The sequence below is a fragment of the Lissotriton helveticus genome, chromosome 10, assembly GCF_964261635.1.
Source record: "Lissotriton helveticus chromosome 10, aLisHel1.1, whole genome shotgun sequence".
Classification (NCBI taxonomy): Eukaryota; Metazoa; Chordata; class Amphibia; order Caudata; family Salamandridae; genus Lissotriton; species Lissotriton helveticus.
Window position 1 is genome coordinate 1149091707 of NC_136071.1, and position 16216 is coordinate 1149107922.

The window sequence follows — 16216 nt, forward strand, 5'->3', positions numbered from 1 at the left end:
GAGAACCGCCCACCATATTATGACTTTTTTAGTCACTGGAGGGCAGTTCTTTGGTGTTCCCATGTCGGTGCCTATAAAACAGGCACTGCAATGGGAATGTCAAAGGAAGTTCCAGCATGGCATGACTGGAACTAGTGGTGCATGCACACAGGGTTGCACATGTTGCATGTGCCCCCATGTGCATCTACATGGAGTGAGCCACACAGGGTTCTGTAGGGCCCCCTTTCTTTCCTCACCACCACTGTTTCGATGGAGGAAAAACCTCCATGAAATCAGTGGTAGTGAGGAAAGTTGTAATATGCTTGGCGGGACCGCTGCGTTCCTGCCAAGCATATTACTGCCTCAAGACCGCCATGCCACCGCGGTTCTCAGGAGTATCAGTGGTTTGAGGGTGGCCCGACCTCCAGGGTCGTAATGTGGCTGTCAGAAGACCACCACCACCGCCACCCTACAAGTCAGGCGGTCCGAGGACCGTCAGACTAATAATTAGGCCCTATATGTGTTTGCTCTTAAGCTTCTGTTTTATAGTCATCTCAGTTTGGTGGCTATTCTACACATTTGTGTAGACATTTGTTGTTTTATATAGTTTATTTGAACATTAATGTGTCATTTTCCTGGGATTTCATCATTCTGTTTAGGTCTCCAAGAAGAGGTAGTCTCTAGGTCGATTTTATATGATGTTTTGCGTTATTACTTCCTTCTTTTCTTTAGAAAATGTCCCTTTAATGGTGTACCTTTTCTTTTCTATGAAGATATTCATATACGTTTGTTCATGATGGGAATAGGTGTTTGCCTCATAATTTCTACTTTTTGTTGATTACTTTTATTACTATACTGAAGAATCGTTGCTCTTCTAGGTGACAACTATTTTCATCATTCAGCTGACTCTAATTATTTTTAGTTTGGGTTCACATTTTGCGCCATGTTCTCTCTAGGTGGAATATACAAAAACCACTCAGATTCTTTTTTATTATAGAATCATTTACATTTTATTGTTAAAGTATGGGAAACCCTTTCTGGATCATCTGTAGATGGGTCTCTATTCATAAAGTAGGGTAACATACTAACATTGGTTTCCGCTAGGCTATCAAGGTTTCTTTTTAATAATTACTATCTTACACAACTTTGTACTATGGTTCCTTGACACTGGTGTCTCAGGTAATTTGCGTTACGCTGACGATTGGGAGGGCTGTTTCTTTCCTATGTAGTGTGATGCCCACTATGGTTTCCATACTGTTATGTCAGTATTGTCTAACTGATTACTAAGCTTTATTGTATCTATGTGTTATACTTTTTCTCTTGTTAATACACAGGCAGTTATGTATTTTACTCCTATGTCAGTATATATCTTGGGGACATCTTAGGGGTATTTGTATTATCTCTAGTTGATTTTCCTAGGGGCAAGACTGGCTCTATGCCAATAGTTGCTATTGTTGTCTTAGACTTTTTTTAATAGAGCTTTTGTTTTGCTTTCCCATCATGGGTGATGGACCATTCTCTGTGTTTACAGATCTGAAAGAGACTTTTAGCAGCAGATTCCTTACCTTTAAATTCCCTAGGCGTCAGGCTGGATCCGGAAACTTTTGCTGAGCAATACCACTTGCGCACGCCATCTGGTGGCTCTATTCAGCTCCGCATGACGCCGTCGGCAGCGTCGGTTATGATATCACTGTACCTATATAGGCACCACCCAGGCGCACGGATGTCAGTTCTTTTCTTTCCGCGCCAGTTAAGCACTGATCGCTTTTTGACAGGCCTTTTCTTGACTTTTTCTTGAATTTCGAATTTTTTCCAACTTTGTGGGTGAGGATGTCTTCGAGGAAGACAAGATTCAAGCCATGCGGGGCCTGCCACTTCATGATGTCGTTTACCGCCCCCCCCACCTCATCTGTCGCTGGTGTCTTGAGCGTGACCACGATTCGAAGTCGTGCTTGGACTGTTGCCCTATGGCTCTGAAGGCCTTGCAGGAGCGGGCTATGAAGCTCATTGTGGCCCGGCAGTGCACACCGTCCAGCGAGACTCTGCGGATGTCCCAGTCCTGATCAAAGAAGAGGAGGCCATAGTCCTCTTCGTCCTACACAAGGTCCTCGGGACACTTGGAAATGAGGCACAAAAAGAAGATGTCCGTCGACGAAAGAGGTACGGAGCACCGATGCTCTAGGCACGGTTCAGCGGAGCTGGAGCCAGGGTTGATTTGCGCGGATCGGAGCGACCCATGCTCAAATTAAAGAGTTTTACGGGGCCATGCGCTGCGTATTTGAGTGGGCCAACACCTCTGGTGAGCCCTCAGCCCCATCGGATTTGACGCCTTCAATCCGGCCACGGCGTAGGTAGGGCCTCAGGGTTCCAATCCCGGATCCGGGTCGACGCCGGTCATGCCATTGTGACCTTCTCCGGCATTGTACCCAAAGTCGGTGCCTTCGGTGAATCCAGTGCCCATCTGTGGCACCAGCCCCATCCTTAACCCTGATGACACTGAGTTGGAACAACGTCGCTCGACATCAATTCTGGCACTGATTGATCCCAGGGGTTCAATGTTGTTGCCTGAACACTTTGAGGATTTGTTAGGCTCAGGAGAGGAATGGAAGGGGTCTATGGACCCTTTGGAACACCAGGATGACTCTGCATAGCAGTTGGACTGGTATGGGGAACTTGGGGAAGCCAGTGGCCTGGATCGGCGCGTGCTGGCAGAGGGCACGGAGCAGATGACAGTGATATCGCGTGGACATGTTTCTGGCCCGGCTTTCGTGAGACTTTGTACACCTTGCAGTGATGTGTTTTTGCAATTACACGGTTTGAGTTTAATGTTGTTCGGCTGGCGTCATGTTTTCCACCTGTAAACGCCCGCCTTTCTTGCCCCACCCCCTTCAGTGCAGGACTGCAAAGGGCCGGTTCAATAGTTGTTCTATACTCTTGCAGTTTTGGTAGTCGTTACGTGACGACGTTTTTAATTGTATAGTTGAAATGTGTTGTGTGTGTGTGTGTGTGTGTGTGTGTAGGGGGGAAGATACATATAATGGGAATTTTATTCAGGTTCCAGTTGAACCGCTCCTCCCCCCACCCCCAGCTTTACATAAAGGACCAGGTACAAGCATCCTTGTGGCGTCTTGCTCATGGCAAGGGCTGGCAGACGTTTGTTGTCGTTACTGTCAAAGGATTACAAGGCATGCCGCCTAGGCCTGAGTGTGGCTGCCCCAAATCAATAATCGCTAATAAAGCCGAAGCACCTGAGGGTCTGAATTTTGAGTAAGCCATGACCCTAGTTTAGCTTCTCCTGGAAATGTTCTGTATGTTGACTGTTGTCCGCTTGTTTTATCTCGTGCCTGCGTGCAAATGCTTGGTTTGCGATGTCATTCTGTAAATGTATTTGCGTTCTGACGATTCTAATGTATGTTTGAAAATTCTGACTTGTTAACTTTGGCCTTGAAATGCTGACCAGCGTTGCATAAGCTCACAGAATTTCTCCAGTTTGTTAAACATGTACACCTGTTGGTTAGGTCACGTATGCAGGATTATACAGCCGCTGTATGAATCACACTTATAAATCCAGAGCAGCAAGCCCCCGCCCTTTTATTTATTTGTGTTGCTTAGGGCGACCCTACACCTCATGTTAACAAGATTGCTGCTTACCTTTTTCTCGCCTGCAAATATTTTCCTTTATAGCCAATAGGTCTCGCATTTGGGACCTTATAAGTGTTTAGCCATGCAACAGTTGATGTTGTTGCACCAAGGATATTGTGCTGCATAACTAAATACTTATAAGGCCCCAAAGGCGAGACCTATTGTCTATGCCAATGCTTGTTGGTTAATGAGATCCCTTCAGGCTTCCCCAAGGACCACATCCAAAGTCTTAGATATTGAAGGAAAATCTGAGGTGCCAAGACTATCCATTTGAATAAAGAAGGTATGGAATTTTAGGAGCTTTGGGGCTGATGTATTGTATGTACCCTCTGCATAATCTTTATTGCTGGTCGGCCACCTTTTGAAATTCTTGTATCTTATAAAACATATCTGGGTTTTGAAGGAAAGTGGCACCATTTATAAACTGTGTGATCAACCTGTTTCAAAGATAAAGAATCCGCAGAGTCATCATGTCTCAGACCAGTATTACCTAAGATGTGCACCCTTTGTTTCTTGTAAAATCTTCAATAGTTCTTGTAAAGGGATTACTTTCAGTGTATAGAGTGTGGGATCTAGTGGGGCATTTCCTGGGGCTCTCCAGAGACCCCCTAATAATGGGATTTTCCTGGGGGTCGAACGGCCCTCTCCTACAGAGTCGCGAGTTATTCTGAGGAGATCTGCTAAAGGTGTTTCCTAGGAATGTTCAGAGGTGATTGTATATAGATATTTTCTTGGATTACATGGAGGAGTTCTAGTAGAGATATTTCCTTCAGGTATTGAAATTATGTATATAATAGCAATTTCCTTAGGGCTATCCATAGGAGATATAATAAAGGCATTTCCCTCAGTTATCCAGGAAAAGATATATATTTTTTAGTTGAAGGTATGTTTCCCTTGAGCGTTCAGTTATCCAGTAAAGATATCACACAGAAATGGATATTTCAGAGTGGACCAGAGGAGATTCAATAAATATATTTCTCTGTGATGTATAGTGGGCAGGCAACTGAAATGTAAACAGATGTTGTCTGTTTCAGAAAGAGTATTTTATCAATAGTCTCTTTCAGAGATTGAACCTGCAAACCCCTTTGGGATGCCACTTGTAACCATCATTAAAGATAATATCAATGCAGCTTTGTCAAGACTGGACACATTATATAACACCACATACATGTTTCCTCGGAAGGAAGAAGTTGGTTGTAGGCTGTCTGCCTCCTGCCAGTTTACACAGGGGCCACTAATGTTCCATGTCTTTATAGTTTAAAAGTGACACAGTATAATAAACCTTGGCTTTAATTAGATATGAAACCTTATTGCTAACAAATGAACATGTTTGACAGGTCCCAGCTCCTCTCCTCGTTTGCCACGTGAAAGAAAACCATCACACTCCCTTTCAAGACCAGACAAGTCAACTCAAGGTCAAGGCCTCCTGTCAAAGAATGGGTCATCAAGAAGTCCTGTATCAGGTACACAGGTTCATTTTTGGAGGCCAGTGCTTGTTGTTAATTTGAATAAGAATAAAAACTATGTTTCAGCTAAATATCAGAATATTCATGTATAAATAACAACTAGTTATCAACAGTAATGAATATTAACGCCAGATTAAAATTTTATTTTTTGTAACTGACTTTTAACATATACCACTAGTACAAGTGAAACAATTATGTTTTGTCATATTTACATCAATATTATTCAAGAAATAACTGATTGGATCACACTATCCAAGCAGTTTACATACAAAAGGGTCACAGAAAATGTAATACCATATGTACATACGACTTGTGTCTTAGTTCAAATAGTCAGTGGTGGTCCCATGATTACAAAAAATTAGCAAGCATTGGCAAAGCCAAAGGTTTGGATTTTGCAGTTGTTTCGATTGTACATTTGTTTTTATTGCACACATATGCCACTAAATAAAGTTATAATAATTATGCCACCATAACCTGACCTGTACATGCTTGCAATACATTTTATTTTTTTAAAACCTTCAGTGATGTGGCCGTTTTACTATCGATTTTTTTAACCATGCCTTTCAGTTGTGCCCTGCATTTTATTGTTATTATTTGTGAAAGAGACAAGTAAATAAAGACCCAAACATGCACTCAAATCACGGGCAGCTACAATGTGACAATACACGTTTATTAACTGTAACTTTCAAAATATGCAAAATAAATGACCCGAAGAACAGGCAAAATAAGTAACAATTATTCAAAGATTTTTTTTTAAAAAATCTATAAAAAGCACATTTTGAACCAGCTTTGTCACTGAAGAGAAAGGGACTATTTTAGGTGGTGGCATACAATGTGCAGAGGTTTGGAAACACTACAATGAAGGGAACCAATGGTTATATTGGGTTTGGCCCACTGACACATGCTGTATGAGGTAATAGACCGAAGCAAATTGGGAATGGCAATTTAAAAGAGCAGTGGATGAAGCCCACTGTCCATAAGGCCATGTAAGTATATATAATACTTATTTTAAACAGTATTTCAGCGGCTGAGCTTATGCTCGCTCAAGGGCTAGACCTAAAAATCATTAATGGCAACAGCTGGTCATTTTACGAGTTTTCTGAATACGTCACATACGTTAATATTATTTCATCCAGTAAGCATGCACGCAATCAAGCTAGACCAAGATCTGTGGAATTAAATTTGCAAATTGACATTACCATTCTGATAGATACATCTGCCGTGTGGATTCCTCACCTTGTGAATATCCCCTTGCGTTAGCAACGTTCGGAAATTTTATTCGTAGCACGCCGACGTGGATGACGTCACAGGAGTACGACCTCGCGCGTGACTCCGCCTGACGTCACCGACCCCTTATCTGGCCCACGCCGGCGTGATGACGTCAGTTCCCTTTTTTCCGCGTCTTCGACGCTAACGGTTTTCGGGATCTTCTGCGATACTTAGTATCTGGCTATTATTTAAACGTTACTGTTTCTCCTTTGCGACTTATTTCTTCATCGAGGATGTCGTCGAGGAAGACAGGATTTAAACAATGTGGGTCTTGTGCCCGCATGATGTCAATCACCGACCCATATAGCGATTGTTTGTGGTGTCTGGGTTCAGACCACGACGTTAAGAACTGTCGATCTTGTTTTAAGATGAACCCAAAGGCGCTTCGAGAGCGTGAAGCAAAACTACTTCTCGCGAAGGTAAAGGGAAGAGATGCTGGGAGATCTTCGAGGTCGACGTTGAGACGCTCGAAGTCGAAGCAATGGTCTCGATCGAAGTCGAGATCAGCGTTGAGGTCCAGAGCGGGGTCGAGATCCAGAGCGAGGTCGAGGTCCAGAGAGAGATCAAGATCTGGATCCAAGTCGGCTTCGGGTCACGCTTCGAGCTCCTCGAAGAGAAAGCACAATAGGAGGAAGCACAGCTCAAAGCATCATTCGGGGAAGGAATCTTCAGATTCGAAGAAGTCTCGCAAACACCATAAGGACTTCGTTTCTCCTTCTCCTGCTCAGTCCATCGGAGGTTCCCCGACTCCGGAACCGGAACCGGATCCGGTATCTTTGCATTCTTCGGAACATGAGGAGGAAGAAGAGGTAGTTCCTCAAACTCCGGCTCCGATGGAGACTCCTGTGGACCAAGAAGGTCAGAATGAACCTGTGTCGGAACGACCTCCTTTAGAGCATCCGGTAGGTTCGTACCCTCCCTTTCCTGGTCCTGGTCAGGACCCCTCGCATTTTCTCAATGCGATGTTTGGAGTATATTCCAGGGCGATGTACCCCGCTGGAGCACCTGTTGGTCCCATGGGTCCATTATCATACAATTTGGGCATTCCTCAGTCGTACGCCCCAGCTCCATTTATGCCTTTTATGCCGGCGCCTCTTACACCTTGGCTCGGTACGGCACCGCCGAGGTCTTCGACTCCGCATGCGGCTTCGCCGACTCCGGATCGACCTCCTAGTTTGGATCGAGGTTCCACACCTGTTCGTGAGTCTCGTCCTCCGGCTGCCCCGACTCCTCGCTCGACGTCGAATCCGGCTCCGTCGGAGTCGTTACCGAATCCGTCGACTTCGATTCGAATAGAGTGGTCGAGACGAAGGGCTCAGCGTCTTCTTGAAGAAAAGGGAGGTGAAGATTCAGATGTGGAAGAGGGTGAGCTTCTTGATCATGATGATGACTTTGAAGACCTACGTGATGCTAGTGGTCTGGAGCTCTCTCCTGAGTGGGGTTTACCTTCAGCTTCTGATGCTCCTTCTAGGGACGTGGCACCCTATCACGTTGTTATTAGGAAGGCTGCAGATCTTCTCAACTTGAAACTGCCCACGGTTGAGTACAAGCCCAACATCCTTACAGAAGTTTTGCATTCTCCCTCTTCTATTGTTGAACCTACATTGCCGTTCACTGATGCCTTATCAGATCCAATAAAAGAGATCTGGAAAAGACCGTTGTCTGCTCCTGCGGTTTCAAGATCTATTGCAAGGCGCTACAGGGTGGCTCCTGGTGACCCTGAGTTTCTCTCTTCGCACCCCTCTCCTGAAAGTCTTGTAGTGCAGGCGGCATGTTCTAACAGGGCTGCAGGCTCTTTCCCTCAAGTACCAGCAGACAAAGACTCAAAAAAGTTGGATCAGTCTGCAAAGAAGACTTTCTCTTCAGGGAGCATGGCTCTTAAATCCGCTAATGCTACTTGCCTTTTAGGAAGGTATGTCCATGCATTGATGGATTCTGTGAAGCAGTTATCACCTAAGCTTCCTGAGGAAGATAGAAAGAACTTTAATGAGGTGGTCTCAGACACTCAGTCTGCTGCGCGCATGGTTATTCAGAGTGGCATGGACACAGTTGATTCTGTTGCCAGGATTATGGGCTCTTCTATTGCGACCAGGAGGGCCGCGTGGTTAAAATCCTCTGATTTCTCTGCGGATGTGCAATCTACGTTGCTGGACTTACCTTTTGAAGGGACTGGCCTTTTTGGTAAAAAGGCGGATGTCGCCTTGGAAAGGTTTAAAGATAGCCGTGCTACTGCAAGATCTTTGGGTCTCCAGAGGAGAGGGTCGACAACTAGAAAGTTTAGAGGCTTTGGTAGATCCTCTTTTCGTCCCTTCAGACAAGGCCAACAACAACAGCAGCAACAGCAGAACCCTCAGTATAAGTCCTATAGAGGTAGACAGAAGGGTCGTGGACGTGGGCGTCAAGTCTCCTCTTCCTCCACTTCCTCCAATAATACCCAACCCCCACCCGCATCAGCAAAGCAGCCCTAGATCCACCATTCTGGATCATGTGGGGCCAGTAGGGGGTCGGCTTACTCATTTTCTACGAGATTGGGAATCGGTTACATCAGATCTTTGGGTTCTCAATCTCGTGGAAAATGGGTATGCACTTCCTTTTCAGGAGTTCCCTCCCAATTACCCTCCTTGCCAAGGTTATTGTTCAGAGGACCACCTGCTGCTCCTGTAAGAAGAAGTCCTGGCTCTGTTCCGAAAGGGTGCAATAGAGGTGGTTCCAGAGCAGGAGAGGGGTCAAGGGTGCTACCCCCGGTATTTCTTGATACCCAAGAAGGATGGCAGGCTTCGGCCAATCCTGGATCTCAGGATTTTGAACCTCTATCTCAAACAGGAGAAGTTCAAAATGCTCACCCTTGTTCAGGTTCTTCAAGCGCTGATGGAAGAAGACTGGATGGTGTCGATCGACTTGCAGGATGTGTATTTTCACATCCCCATTCTGAAGTCGCACAGAAAGTATCTCCATTTTACGGTGGGATCGCAGCACTACCAGTTTGCGATCCTTCCGTTTGGACTTACTACTGCGCCTCGAGTTTTCACCAAGGTGATGGCAGTGGTGGCTGCGCATCTCAGGAGATCGGGGATACCTGTGTTCCCCTATCTGGACGACTGGCTGATCAAAGCGGAGTCGCCGGAGAAGGTGCTCCATCATCTGCAGGAGACAACTCAGTTGTTGCACAGGTTGGGTTTTTCGATAAACGTACCCAAGTCTCACCTGGTGCCCTCCCAGCGCAACCTGTTCATAGGTGCGGTACTGGACACTACTGTATGTCGTGCATTCCCTCCACCTCAAAGGATTCACGACATACAGGAGATGATTCCTTTATTCTACAATGGAGCGGTTGTTCCAGTCCTGAAGGTCCTTCGTCTGCTCGGTCTGATGGCTTCTTGCATTCTGTTGGTCAGTCATGCACGCTGGCACATGAGGGCACTCCAGTGGTGCCTCCGCAGGCAGTGGTATCAGCACAACGGAGATCTCAGGGAGTCAGTGAGGATCTCCAGAGAAGCTGCAGCGGATCTGTCTTGGTGGGGCGTGGAAGGCAATCTGTCTCAAGGAAAGACTTTTCAACTGCCTCCATCAGTGGCCACAGTGATAACGGATGCATCCACTCTCGGGTGGGGTGCTCATCTGTGGGACCTGGAGGTCAAGGGCCTTTGGTCTCCAGAAGAAAGGTTGCTTCACATCAACCTTCTGGAAAATGCGGGCGATACGTTTGGCGCTCAAGGCCTTCCTCCCTTCCCTTCGCGGTCGGTCGGTTCAAGTCCTGACGGACAACACGACCGCGATGTGGTACATCAACAAGCAGGGAGGAGTGGGGTCACAGTGTCTCTGCAGAGAGGCTCTGCGTCTCTGGTCCTGGGTTCAGGACCATCAGATTTGTCTGATGGCAAATCATCTGGCAGGGGTTCTGAACGTTCGTGCGGACAGTCTCAGTCGGCAGTTCTCTGCCGACCACGAGTGGAGGCTTCACCCGGAGGTGGTTCACGACATCTTTCAGATGTGGGGGACTCCTCGTGTGGACCTGTTTGCCGCTCGCGAGAATGCTCACTGCCCGTCATTCTGCAGTCTCCAGTATCCGTTGCAAGGAGCCTTGGGGAACGCGTTTCAGTTGAGTTGGGGAAATCAACTCCTTTACGCGTTTCCTCCCATACCCTTGATTCCTCGGGTTCTGAGGAAGATTCGCCAAGACCGGGCCCAAGTCATATTGATCGCCCCGGATTGGCCAAGAAGGGTGTGGTACACAGACCTTCTCCACCTCTCCTCTCACCCGCCGCTCCGTCTCCCTCACAGGGCAGACCTCCTCTCTCAGATGGAGGGGCAGGTTCTACACCCCTACCTCCAGACATTGCACCTTCATGCCTGGAGATTGAACGGGGCAACTTGAGTTCTTTTTCTCTCCCTCACGATGTGGTGGATGTCATTCTTTCTGCCAGGCGTGACTCCACTAAGTCCATTTATTCCTATAGGTGGTCTAAATTTGTTTCTTGGTGCAGGGAGAAGGATGTTGACCCTTTGAAGGCTCATTTATCTGACATTTTACAATTTGCTCTTTCTCTGGCGTAGCAAGGTTTTGCTGTGGCCACGGTCAAGGGGTATCTTTCGGCCTTATCGGCATTTCTCTGTTTGCCGGATCAGCCCTCTCTTTTTAAATCTCCGGTGGTTTTAAGGTTCTTGAGGGGTCTAACGAATATGTTCCCTCCTACTCCTTTTGTTGTTCCTCATTGGGATTTGAATCTTGTGCTGACCTTCTTAATGGGTTCTCCCTTCGAACCCTTGCACAAGTGTCCATTGAGGCTTCTTTCTTTTAAAACGATCTTCCTCATTGCAATCACCTCGGCAAGGAGGGTAAGTGAGCTTCAGGCTCTTAGTTCCAAGCCCCCGTTCCTGAAAATTCATGCTGAAAGGATGGTTCTCAGGACCAGGGCTGCTTTTCTGCTTAAGGTGGTTACTCCCTTCCATCTTGGACAGTCCATTACCCTTCCTACCTTCTATCCTCCCCCTCACCCTTCTAAGGAGGAAGAGAGACTGCATCGTCTGGACCCTAAGAGGGCAGTGTCTTTCTATCTGGACAGGACTAAAGACTTCCGGGTGGACGACCAGCTGTTTGTTGGTTTTGCTGGCTGTCGGAAGGGCAGAGCGGTGCACAAGCGCACACTTTCCAGGTGGATAATCCTGTGCATCAAGATCTGCTACTCCCTTGCGGGTAAGGACCCTCCTGAGGGTATTAGAGCACATTCAACTAGAGCAAAGTCTGCAACATCTGCTTTGTCTAGAGGTGTACCTGTTGAGGACATTTGCAGAGCCGCGACTTGGGCCTCCCTCCACACTTTCGCGAAGCACTACTGCTTGGATACCGAGGTGAGGAGGGACGGCCACTTCGCGCGCTCTGTTATCCAAGATTTCCTGGTATAGCGGAGTGGACACCCTCCTCCGGGAGTGGGGACTGCTGTGGGTCTCTATTCACAAGGTGAGGAATCCACACGGCAGATGTATCTATCAGAAGAACAAGTTACTTACCTTCGGTAACGCTTTTTCTGGTAGATACAATATCTGCCTGTGGATTCCTCACATGCCCACCCGCCTCCCCGTTGTCCACTCTGCTATACCTGGTCTTTCTGTATATATGGTTTATGCTATTGTATTGATTTTGATTTATATGTACTGGGTACATTGTATATTTGCATATTTGCTATCGTTGGTCCGTCCGTGTGCCTCAAAGGCATGGAAAAAAGGGCGGAACTGACGTCATCACGCCGGCGTGGGCCTGATAAGGGGTCGGTGACGTCAGGCGGAGTCACACGCGAGGTCGTACTCCTGTGACGTCGTCCACGTCGGCGTGCTACGAAGAAAATTTCCGAACGTTGCTGACGCAAGGGGATATTCACAAGGTGAGGAATCCACAGGCAGATATTGTATCTACCAGAAAAAGCGTTACCGAAGGTAAGTAACTTGTTCGTTAGTGCCTTACCGTGCCGTCTATAGGGACTCTTTATAGTTAACTTTGTTGTTTCTTTTCGTATATGAATCTTTCCTCTTTATCAACAAGTGACATGTTGATAAAAACTGTAATTCTGACCAATTCTACAGAATTTAAACGGCTCATCGCTTTGTTCCTGCACTACTGAGGTGAATATCTCCTTTAGGTCTCCCAAATGATTTCCCGCTCTTAATGTGACTAATGCTCACAAGATACTATCGTGCTTGGGTAGGTGGATGCTTGTGATGGCTGTTAGGTAAAATCCAGTCTACAGCAAACAGGCAGAGCTGCTTTATGGCTCCAGTCTAGGACGGCACGGATGCAGTGAAACAGCCATGCAGATGGCTTCAGATATTGTCCAGTCGCCGACTCCATGCCTGGATTTGGGCATCTAGTTGAACTAGCAATATCTGTGGCCCTCTCCTTAAGATGCCATTCCATCATCAAAGCTGTTTGAGTAGAAGACAAGTAGAATCCTGAAGAGGTTCAAGCAGAACTATGCTACCACCAGAGATCTGAATTTGACTTACCCTTACAAGCATTTTGCACCCACAATGTCACCTTCATTTGGGTATAGCCACCACGTTTGCAGACCCTGAAGCGACCACATCTTCCACAGCAATTGATCTTTCATATTTAGAGAGGCAGAGGTACAGGTAATAGGGATAAGATTAGCTCCTCTTCCTCATATTCCTCCACATCAGCCACACCAAAACCGAATTCATAGATACACCGTGGAGGATGAATGACGGGAGTATCCCTTTGTTAAGAACAGCCAGGTGAAGACCTTTGAAGATGAAAATTTCAGGTTACAGAGCTTAATTTGTGGAAAAAAAGTGCTTGGGCCCATATCGTCTCTCAGGAGGCCACTGCGGCTTTTACCATGCACTGTCTCCACCATCAATGCCAAATGAATGTATCAATTCTACCTACTGGCCATCACACTCCTGCAAATATGACAGAATGGACTATTCCTGGCCATTTACTGATGTTAGAATGCGTGAAAGTGCTAGCATTACTAATATTCATGTATTTTGCACTATAACATCACCTGCTGATGTTTGCAAATAGACAGACAGCACCACCAAGTGGTGGACTGTCATAAATATTTTCAAGTGTCAATAAATAAGTGCCGGTGCTGTGCATCGGCAAACACTGGCACACATTAAGCGCTTGATGGCCCTCTACCTTTTATGAGTTAGCCACCGTCTATTGCCTCTGTTGAGGCCAATGTGGTAATAGAATTGGTACCTCTAGAGGAAAGTGGAATCTCTAAATGCATTGGATTCTCCAAAAAAGGAAAATGTTCTTAGACTACAGTCTGTGAGCAGGAGAGATCTAAAATATTCTACTTTCATGAATTGTGATCCAGCGGAAAAGAGAGGAAGGATGAGAACCATTTCAAGACTTGACTCCTCAATCTCTAGCCTGTGCAGTGGGGTGATGAGTGGTACCATATACTAAATCCAATTCACTGAGACGTTGAGCAATACTAGACAGATGTCCCCATCAACTAGAGCTTGCAGTGAATCATCCAGTATTTGTAGAATTCCTGTTTCCTTGCTCTGTCTGGAACTGAATACAGATTGAAAAGAGTTCAGTTGGTATTTCTTGGAGATGTGTCCAAAAGATGGGATGAGCCTGTCTTTTCAGTATTCTTTCTTCTGAAAGGAAAGTAGAGACAGTCGCAGATTCTGAAACTCTTTAGGATCTACGCTTGTTTTTTCAGTAGCGGTGTAATCTGGCGAGATTTTGGTATAAAAGGAAACATGGCTTCTTCCAGGAAGATGGCAACGGTTTTAAGGGTTAAAGTACTTTATTTGTTTTGCTGAAATGGTCTTCTTTTTGTGTGTTTTTTTAGTCCTCGTCATCTAACCCCCCTTGACCCAATCATCAATAATAGCCTCATAAACACCTGCACCCAGCCAAGGTGTGGGGAGGGGCCATTGCTTTTCGCTCGGGGTCTTAGGGCAATGCTCCCCGCTGAGACAACAATGAAAAGAGCATACACATGGTGTTCTTAATCATAGGACCTCTTCCTGGGTCACCCGCAACCAATCAATCACCAGGGACCACAAGTCTGCCTTACTCTTGTAATCTTTCTTCCCTAGGTCCATTTTATAGACCCTCTTTACTTGCACCAGCTAGTCTTCCAACCTAGGTAACTCACAGTCAATCCGTTTTTTGCAAATAGCATACCTCGCTATTGTTACCAAATAAAAATTGTGGTTCCTTCTCTTCCCTGTAGTATGTTCTTCACCCATCTCTTGGGTTATCCCAAACAAAACCAAGTGGGCGAATGCCCAGATATTTTCATTAAACATTTCCGACATAGCTGAGCTTACGCAAGTGGTGATCGTCCGCCCTAACCAAATCACACTTCTTGCAGCACCTTTCAGACATACCAGAGATCTTTGAAAGCTTATGCAGAATCCAGTAGGCCCTGTGTAATGTAAACAAATGATTTATTTTGAGCACAGCAGGACTGACCACATTATATAGAGTGCAAAAGCATACTTGCCATAATGTTTCCAACTGATTGCTCTGCAAGCATCTTTCCCAAATCTTGTAGGACGACATCATCTCCAGATCCTCTGTCAGGCACATCAGTCCATGTGAATTAGTGACTTCTTGACTGATCACTGGGTGATGGAGGCTGGCTTCAATATCACTTGGGATTTCCAGTTCATCTTTCTGCGCCGCTGCTCATGATGCTAGCTGCAGGTATGTAAATTTGGACAGATTCCCGCCTGTCAGCTCCAACCAAGATTTTAAAGAGCTGCTATCCAGCAGGTCGTCCCATTTTGGGCCCCAGCAAGACATAACCCGGCAAATAAACTAATTATATTAAGGATAGCGTGTCCATATGGTTGAAGAGTGACCATTTGGAGTTTTAAGATTTTCCATGCGGTTGCCAGTGTTACATGCACTTACCGCTGAGCAAGGACATTGTGTTTTTTTGTGTGGCATCACGCCATGCTTGATCGTTTTAAAAGTTCTGTCATGCAGTTAGAGAGTTAGTTTATTTGATTTCCAAAGAAATGTTTGTATCCTGTTTAGTGTGTCTTTTTAGGGCTTGCAGATGTTTGGGTGTCTATAGTTTTCATCGTGCATTTCCTAGAGTTCTAATGATTCTTTTCCTTATATTACTGAGGTTTTTTGAGTCGAAAGGATCTTGGCAGGAGAACAAGTGAATGAGTTAGCAGCTCAAGGAGTCACTCCCATGAGGACATAGCAGTTCCTCCTGTGCTCCACCACCTCTTCCTCCAGACTCATTGGGGATCTAAAAGCATCTAAAGCCCCAGGCTGCTGTCAGCGAAGGGGCCAGTAGAACAAACCAAACACAGTCTGATGCTCAACTTGATGAAACTTATCATGAAGCTGGAGGTTAGTGTTCTACAAACCTTGAGGTGTAGACCACATCGATGGGTTTCAGACCTCATCTTTGGGCTTGTGTCCCTGAAAAGGCTCAGACTGCCCAGGAGCTGCTGCATGCGAGGGGGTCATGCATTGCGGAGAAGGTACTTGAGATGGTGTTCAAGGTATTATCCTATTACCTTTGTTGTAAAGCTCTCTGTCTCTCTGGGGTCTTGGAGCGCTCTATCAAAAACTCTAAATAAAATATAAAATTCCAGGAAATATGTAACTCTCACAATACAAGAAACAAATATTTCAGCAATAGCACCCATACATCTTTTCCTCGGTTAAGAACACCAGCCTGTTCAGGATAGCAGCCGATTTTGTCTGATGTAGATGACATTTGACGATTCTCCAAACATCTGGTTTGTTGTGAGTTCTCTGCATAGTTTCTGGACTACGATTTCAAGGAAAAGTTTTTGTTCATAAGAAAATTTGACTGGGCTTTTGATGGATGAGTTTTTTTTATTTGTTC

The 16216-nt window shown here is 45.8% G+C and overlaps 1 protein-coding gene across 2 annotated transcripts in view; it reads left to right on the forward strand.

Moving 5' to 3' along the window:
* NEK10 (NIMA related kinase 10) overlaps window positions 1-16216 on the forward strand; it is a 1104115-nt gene that overhangs the window by 865783 nt on the left and 222116 nt on the right. For both annotated transcript variants that reach the window (XM_078663960.1, XM_078663961.1), the window contains exon 29: window positions 4959-5084. In XM_078663960.1, coding sequence (XP_078520086.1) covers window positions 4959-5084 — 126 coding nt within the window. The remainder of the gene's footprint in view (window positions 1-4958; window positions 5085-16216) is intronic.